Source organism: Pipra filicauda, unplaced genomic scaffold (genome assembly GCF_003945595.2).
Source record: "Pipra filicauda isolate LSUMZ 115617 unplaced genomic scaffold, ASM394559v2 scaffold54_size4384275_pilon, whole genome shotgun sequence".
Lineage (NCBI taxonomy): Eukaryota > Metazoa > Chordata > Aves > Passeriformes > Pipridae > Pipra > Pipra filicauda.
Window position 1 is genome coordinate 282,215 of NW_024104698.1, and position 8,924 is coordinate 291,138.

Sequence of the window (8,924 nt, forward strand, 5' to 3'; positions counted from 1 at the left end):
TTAATTCTTTGTGGCCAGTTCAGGTATTATGAGAATGAATTATGATGTAAGTGAACTATGCATGTAAAGTGCATAGTAACAAAAGTTTTGAATAAATCTAAATTTTGGGTTACCTGTTTCATCTATACTAGTTCCTCTCCTCTGCTAGAACACAAAAATCAAATGCCTTCATCTCTGTGGCTGCTTGATATTAAGGTCAGGATTTCCTTCTTTTCCTGCATAGGTGCTGAGGTGCCTTAGTTATTTTAGGGGTTAAAAGCTGTAGCCACTGATGCGTATATATGAGGCTGTATTCATAGAACACGGCTTGTAGCCTGACTCAAGCTATTACAGTCTAGCAACAAGGACCAATAGAAAGAGAAGAAGATCCAAGAAAGCTGAGGTAAGCACAAACTCTGAAGCAATGTCAAATTAGAAGCAATAGCTAATAAGGTGTGTATGGAAATACATCTGGGAATACTAGTATGTACTTCCAGTTTTATGTGCTGCTAATTCTGAGGAGGACAGGAAGCAAACACAGTGGTTAGCAGCCAAAAACTCTGAATTTACAGTGATTTCTAACTGGCTTCAGATAGCTCCAGGAACTTGACTAACAAGGTAAATTGCTTTATATTCCTTTTTTAAAATGTTATTAAGGTTATGAATATTTACACAGTAAATAAGGTTGTCATTTCACTGTGTAAAAGAGAGATGTTATTCTTTAGAAATATTTTATTTGCTTTTTTTTTTTTTGGAATGTTTCCAGGTAGCAGTGTCTGGGGCTGGAAGATCTGTAGGATACTGCACTTGTTACTGCTAGTAACAATGTTGAAAACGATTAAATTACTACATATCTTATGCAGCAATTTAGCTGAGCTCTTATTCTTACTGGTGCATTAATCCTACGAGAGTCTTTACTTTTTATATAAATACTATTTTTAAAAATCTAACCTAATTTTGACCAGAAATTTCACCTAGCAGTCTCTTGACTCAGAATTGTAAAATGCTTGTTAATCTTCATCAGACAACAAGCAAGATAACAGTTTTTAAGCATTGTTTTTGTGCTATGCAAATATTTCTTTTTGGATTACAGATAAATTATCAGTAATGATTTTGTTCATAATTTAATGGTGGAAGAGGTTAAACAAAACAAATAATTAAGTAGGTAAAATAGATACAAGATGCATGAGTGTATATAAAATAATTTGGTTAGGATTTACTTTTTATGGATATAATTTGGTTAGAACTTATTTTTTGTGTCATTTAGATAGGGCATTTGTTTTGTGTGTTTGCTTTAGAAAAGAAAATTTGTAACTTTGAATATGAGAGAGTGAATGAGGCAGGGAATGGACTAGCCAAACATATTCCCTCCAAGCTTTTTAAGAATGTGCCCAACAAACAGCTGTTAAAACACTATTTGATCTTTCACTTTTCAATGAAGAAAAAAGACTCTGGAAAATCTGATCCAGATGTCATTATAATTTAAAAGAGAGCAAAACTGAAAAGGAGGTATGATTAATTTTAAAAGGAGGAGCAGTCAGTACAATAGTGTTTGTATCATTGTGGTAAAGATATCTTTTCTGAAGATTGTTCATTGTATAATGTAGATTATAGGTCTGTACAGGAAAAGTTAAACAAATTTATAAGAAGTACTGATTTAATGTCAGAAAAATGATCCCTGTTTTTAGGTTCTTTGAAATGACTTGCATGAACATCGGTTAAACTGGTAGCCAATGTGGAATCTAAGTTGAATCAGGGAAATGTTCATCAACATATAGAACTGAATTTTTTATACCTCTTATATTACTGTTTGTTTTTTCCTTAATATGCCATGGGTAATACACTAGAGGACAGAATTTGGCTGTTTGTAAAGGAAATATTATTTTATATGCAAAACTGCTTTGTTAATCTAGTATGCTGCTAGAGAATTCTGTTGAGAGACAGCTAATTGTTTTTTTCCCCTTCCAAGGCAAACACAATGATCCTAAAAGTCTATTCAAGCCTTTTGCTCTTATTCTTGGTCAATTCTGTGTGGACTCGAACTGTGAGACAAGTTTATGATGATCTGGATCCTGAGCATTGGTCTCACTACACTTCTGAGTGTCCACAAGAGTGCTTTTGTCCTCCTAGTTTCCCCAATGCATTGTACTGTGATAACAAAGGACTTAAAGAAATACCTGCAATTCCAGCAAGAATTTGGTACCTCTATCTTCAGAACAATCTAATTGAAACACTTTCAGAGAAGCCTTTTGTGAATGCCACTCATCTGAGATGGATAAATCTGAACAAGAATAAGATCACAAACAATGGAATTGAGAGTGGTGTGCTGAGCAAGCTGAAAAGACTGCTTTACTTATTCCTTGAAGACAATGAATTGGAAGAGGTGCCTGCCCCATTACCAGTGAGCCTGGAACAGCTAAGACTAGCTAGAAACAAAATTTCCAGAATACCAGAAGGAGTCTTCAGCAACTTAGAAAACCTTACTATGTTAGATCTCCACCAGAACAGTTTGTTGGACAGCGCGCTTCAAAGTGACACCTTCCAAGGACTCAACAATCTTATGCAACTCAACATAGCAAAAAATTCACTCAAGAAAATGCCTTTAAGCATTCCAGCTAACACGCTGCAGCTGTTTTTGGACAACAACTCCATTGAAGTTATACCAGAAAACTACTTCAGTGCAATACCCAAAGTCACTTTTCTTAGGCTGAACTACAATAAATTATCTGACGATGGTATCCCTCCAAATGGGTTTAATGTTTCATCTATTCTAGATCTACAGCTGTCTCACAATCAACTCACTAAAATTCCACCAATCAATGCTCACCTCGAGCACCTTCATCTTGATCACAACAAAATCAAAAGTAAGTGTGTATTGGTGGTGTGGGGCCCCACCAGGACATGACTATTTTAAAGTGTCTGCTTAACTACAGAAAATGTTCTATGAAATAAAGTGATTAAAATCATAGAATCGTTGAATAATTTGGGTTGGAAGGGACCTTTAAAGGTCATTTAGTGCAATCCTCCTGCAATAAGTAGAAATGTCTTCAACTAGACGAGGTTACTAAGAGACCTGTCCAACCTGATCTTGAAAGTTTTCAGGGGTGGGGCATCTATCAGCTCTCTAGGCAACATGTTTCAGTGTTTTCCTGACTTTACAGAAGCTTTGTTCTACTAAGACTTGTCTCCTCAAATGTCTTCCAACATTTTCAACTTTGTGTAAATAAGGCAAGGTTTTGTACCCAAAGCAACAGAAGCCTGTTGTCATGTCATAGTTCCATTCCTAGCACTGCTTCTGAATTCATCCAGGTATAGTGGGGATGTGGTGGTTATGAGCATCACATATTTTATGTACTAAAATTAGCTGCTCAGTAAATCTTTTGTTTCATGCCAAAAGCCAAAAAAAAGAGTGATGACTTTCTGTTTATCACTACACAGAAGGAAGCTAAGCATCTATATTTATCTTCCTGTCATGGAAATTTAGTTGAATACAGAGTCTCTTATCACTCTTTAGTGCCACTGTAGTTCACAAATATACTAAAAATAACAGTATGGCTTTTGTATGAAGCAAGGACCCATGAAAGGACCTATTAATAATTTAGGTTAATTGACTGCATTTTACAAAATAAATGTATGAAGTATTGTTAAAAAAATTATTTTTGTACAACTGGCATATATTTAAGTGGCCTGAAAGATTTCTAATGTTAATTAAGAATTAGGGCTCATGACATGTTGTTTCTGAACATATTTAATTGCCCCCTGGTTATGAAAGGACTTATTTTCATTATTTTACTGCAGGGCCTCAGGTGCAGGCTTTATCCTGTCACTTTAGGTGGACACTAGATTCAAATCAATGGAATGTGGTCTGTCTAGTTTAAGAAGGGGCTTGTATCTAGGTAGTATTTAAAGAGCTGCCCAATTATCTTCCTTTGAAGTTTGACAAAGCTTAAAACCATGAAAATCAACTTGTGTAGCATGTGCAAGCTCAAGTCCTGCTTCCCAGTGATACATGGGTACCTGTGAAGCTAAATCACAATAGTTTTCCACAAGCCTTATATTCCTTAATGCCTTTGCCACTTTTCAAAATTCATTGTTGCCTTAAGCACAAAACGACTTTTAACTAAAATAATAAAGAAAAGAAATTTAATTCTTAGTAACTGCACATAAAATAGTAAAAAAAATATTAAAAAAGGCAACCTGATACCTTAAATGAAAATTAGGTATTGTGTAAGGCATATTCTAGCACATAGCATAATTGTTAAAGAGGTAGGAGTTAATGACATAGTCTTCATGGGACACTGCTCTAATAGATGATATCTCAAAGGGCCTTTAATATTACAAACAATCAATGTAATTTCATTGGGCGGAGTAACAAGATGTGACATTACTGCAGATTCATTTTGCCTTCTTAAACCCTGGAAGCTGATGATCAGTCATTACTTTAAGATGGCCAATGTAAAGTTTTGAAAGGAGAATAACTGTAAAATCCTGAATCTGGTTTCTCCACAAAAGAGTCCTTATGAAGGTTTACTTTTATGTGTGCAGCACAAACCCTTTTTGTAATATTAATTCTCATATATTCCTGCACAACTGCAACTTCATTTTCTCTTGGTGATTGATAGTTACAATGCTGGCATTGCAAGAGCTCAGACATCAACATTTCTGTGTAAATATAATTTGCCTATGTTTTGCTGTATGTTATTGTTTAATATCAGATCTTCATATAAGTGCAAGGCCTTAATTTTCCAGAGACCATTTATGAAGATATAAGGCCTTCTTCTGAAGCCCAAGGAAGCCAGTGATAGCCTCATAGAATCATAGAATCAGCCGGGTTGGAAAAGACCTCTGAGATCATCAAGTCCAACCTTTGATCCAACACTGTCGTGGTTACTAGATCATGGCACTAAGTGCCACATCCAGTCTCATCTTAAAAACCTCCAGGGATGGTGAAACCACCACCTCCCTGGGCAGCCCATTCCAATGTCTGATTACTCTCTCTGTAAAAAATTTCTTCCTAATATCCAACTTAAACATCCCCTGGCACAGCTCAAGCCCGTGCCCTCTTGTCCTATTGCTGGTTGCCCAGTAGAAGAGACCAACCCTCACCTGGCTACAACCTCCTTTCAGGTCGCTGTAGAGAGTGATGAGTCCTCCCCTGAGTCTCCTCTTCTCCAGGCTGAACAACCCCAGCTCTCTCAGCCTCTCCTCACAGGACTTGTGCTCCAGTCCCTTCACCATCACTGGTCTCAATGGAACAAGAATTTCACCTGTTGTCCCTTCCCTAAGGATCTCAATACACAGAGAAAAAGAAGTACTTGAAAGTTGGAAGTAAAATCAACATAAAATCAAAATTAATTATGGCTCCAACATTTGCACCACTCTTGTTCTATGGCATTTTAAAACACACATGCTTACATATTGATCTAGGAGATGCACCTTTGAGGCTCTAGGGAGATGTTAAATAATGGAAAAGAGAGTGTTAAAGGAAACAAAGAGAAGGCATGAGATGATGGTGGAACAAGTGAGCAAGGGCTAGCAGGTGGTATTACAATGCTATCAAAGGACAGGTAAAGGGGAGTGAATATTAAGTTCCCCAGAAGAACACCAGGAGGTTGGGATAGATGCTCTGAGCTAATGTTATTCCACATGTAGAGAAAGGGAGAAGTCCTTAGGCCAAGTAGCTAAATTATGTTTCTAAATTATGAGTTTTGCTATAGAAGAAACAAGGTCTTCTTCAGTTCTTCAGCATATATACAGTATTAGACATTAACGAGAACCTTTCTGCAGTTTTCCTTTACAGCAGCTCCAGAGTCTCATCTTTAAATATTATACCACATAATAATACTGTGGACAAGCAGAAAATTAATTTTCTTTAAATTAAATATCCTAATTTTTTATCTAATTTGGGCTAGTGTATCAACCAGCTACTCAATTAATGCAAAGAGATACACAATCGTCCCATCTTAAGGAGCTGTAAATCACCTTTTGCAAACATTCATCTCTCTCTCGGTTTAAAAATAGAGTGTAAATGGTTTACTCAGGCTGAAAATCTCTACATGGATCAGTTTAGGTAGGGTGAATTGTACTACAGACAGTAGTGCTGACCAGAAAAGGTGGATATTTTCTGCTACATAATGTTGATCACCTGTAAAACTTGTAATAGCTGCTTTCATAATGAAAACTCTCAAGCTTTCTGCTTCACACATAAAAATAAGCTGTACCTTGTTTCTCCCAAGAATATAAAATCTTTGCCAATATTAATCAAATTTCACAAGACAGACGAAGACATTTTGATATGACGGATATGACAAAAGTTTCAGACTTGGGCCAACTGGATGTATTTAACTAGTTTCCATGACAAAGATAAAGTCCACTTCCAAGATGTTGCAAAAATCTAGGCAGTTGTTCAAAATAGAGTGGAGGGTTTTCTTTTGGGGAAAAAAAAATAATTTATGTTGTGATTTTTACATCATAACATTTTTCTTATTTGGGGTAGTGTAATCAGAAGATGTGTGTATATTATCATTGTTAAATATAAAGGGAGAAAAATTTTGGTAGAAATCTGAGTTGCTAAAAAAATATGTTTCATAAGATCTGTTACATACACATTCTCCACTAGTTTTTTTTCATTTGATCATGCCATCAGACCAATCACTAAATACCATAATTTGGTCAAAGGAATTTGACATCTTCGATAAACAAACACCACTTCGGTATTTTCTAGAATGAGCCCGTTTTGAGACTGAAATAGGGCAGCAGCTGCCTAACTATTCAACAACTGAAGACAAAATATGAAAAGCATGTTAGCCAAGTGCAGATGTAACCTAGATGAGACAATGTAAAGAGCCCAAGCCATTCAACACTTACAAATATGGATAATGATTTAAGATATAGTTTCAAATTTTATCTGAAGAGAAACAAACTATGTGTGATGCATAAAGAATGTTAAGGATTTGTTGGATTTCAGATTAGGAAGAAAAATATCCCATTGTAAAATTATATTCTTGCAATTAAAACCAACTCTACTAAAGAATGTGAGATAATAGGAAAGTACAGATGTTAAAAGTTAAAAACACTAAATGAAAATGTCCTCTGATTCAATACTGCTATCATTTTGAATGCAGGATCTTCATTAGGGAATATCATCAGCCTAAAATTAATGTACTGTCCTTGAAATAAGATGTTCAAAACCTCTCCACATTAATCTTGTCCTGCTCTCTCAGAGGGTAGAGAGCTGTTTCTCAATGCTTACCATAGAGTGGCCTAAATTAGTGTCCTCTCTGTCCAAATTATGCATCTCGTGACCTTTATTCATAGTTACAGCACAGTAAATATGTGATTCACTGATTCGATTACATTATATTAAGATTTTTTTGCTTCATCAAAAAAGTAGTTAATTGTTGGCATTTTACAAATCTGACAGAAAAAACTGTCTCCCATACAAATATCAGTGGAAACCTGCCTTATTATTTTCCTAAATGAATTTTGTTTTCATGAACCTTTCCCACAGAAATTACCTAACATGTCGATTTACATTTTCAGGTGTCAATGGTACTCAAATATGCCCAGTTTCAATTGCCCTAGAAGAAGACTATGGTTATTATGGCAACATTCCTCGCCTCCGATACCTTCGCCTGGATGGAAATGAAATTCAACCTCCAATTCCATTGGACATCATGATATGTTTCCGACTACTTCAAGCTGTTGTCATATAAAGATATTACAGTGTCACTCTTGTACTGTAAGAGTGCCAAAATACAAGTTTTGCTGGAATGAAACTTGTTCTAACTCAGAAATCAAAAAATAACAGCTTTATTTGACTTAAATTTTTTCTTTGCTTTTATCTTTTCTACGGCTGACAAAGTTGCTCTTCTTTCAGAAGAGATTTTGTACGGACCTGAAACATGTGCTTAACATTTTACCCCAGAATTTCTAGTGGGAATATATTGAAAATCATCTGCGTAAGATCACAAATATTCCAAAGAACCTACTACATGATTCTTGCCAAATGCAACATCTATCCTGTTAACATCATTGTTATAGACAAATTATATTTCCTTCTTTTGTTATGTAGTAACTAACACAGTGAATTTGGGTGCATTTGACCAAATGCATATACTAGTAAAATCATGAGCTGCATGACTGCTAGTAATCAGAACTGTCAGTGTCATTTAAGATAGTGACTAGTGGTGAACAACCACTTAACATGTAAATAACCCATAAATTGTTGTCATCCTTTGAAGACCGATACTTTTAAGGCAAAAAGTACATGAGGCTCAGCATCCAAAGCAACATACTGAATATATATTGTCATAGGGATTCATTCAGTGAATTATTTCAGAATTGGAATAGACTGATCCAACTTAAATCCAGGGACAAGAGAACATGAGATGAAATCCTGTTCTGTCAAAGTACCAGTTTTATGCAATTTCATTCTTCAGTATTCCATTTCTAGTTTGACACCATTTCTTTCTGTAACTTTGCAAAAGTCATTGAATATTTGGTTCATTTTAGTTTCCACAGAGATACAACCAACAGTAATGATTACATATTTCATAGACTAGGTACTTCACAAAAAATTCAATGGCTAGTTAGTGCAATGGTGATAAAGAGAAAATTAATAAATTAAGATATACATCCCTTCCCAGTTATTTACTGAACTAGCCAAATATTTGCACAGGAATTGTATCAGTTTAAGCAAATAAAAGCAACTTACAACAGCGTTTAACTATATGTGATATACATGCACATAATAAAGCTGGACTGTAGAGAAGTCCAGGTATTTAGAACACAGTACATTAACAATTCATTAACAAGGGAGATATCATCAGGCAACTTTTTATGAAATCTAGTTGATTTTTTTCTCTTTTATAACAATGGGATTTCAATAAATGACTTGAATAGTAGAATCAGTTATTCAGTGTGAGAGTATAACATCCTTATTT

The 8,924-nt window shown here is 35.2% G+C and overlaps 1 protein-coding gene across 1 annotated transcript; it reads left to right on the forward strand.

Moving 5' to 3' along the window:
* Positions 1-329: 329 nt before the first annotated feature.
* Positions 330-7,704, forward strand: KERA (keratocan). Its single transcript, XM_027738199.2, has 3 exons — positions 330-382; positions 1,949-2,843; positions 7,522-7,704. Exons 2-3 carry the CDS (start codon positions 1,958-1,960, stop codon positions 7,692-7,694), a joined length of 1,059 nt encoding a protein of 352 aa, XP_027594000.1. The 5' UTR covers positions 330-382; positions 1,949-1,957; the 3' UTR covers positions 7,695-7,704.
* Positions 7,705-8,924: the final 1,220 nt, after the last annotated feature.

What these genes read in the sequence shown, in the direction of transcription:
- KERA (XM_027738199.2), top strand. Translation starts at nt 1,958, where the DNA reads ATGATCCTAAAAGTCTATTCAAGCCTTTTGCTCTTATTCTTGGTCAAT. An exon ending in TGATCACAACAAAATCAAAA is followed by an intron (nt 2,844 to 7,521) that starts GTAAGTGTGTAT and finishes TTACATTTTCAG; the next exon opens with GTGTCAATGGTACTCAAATA.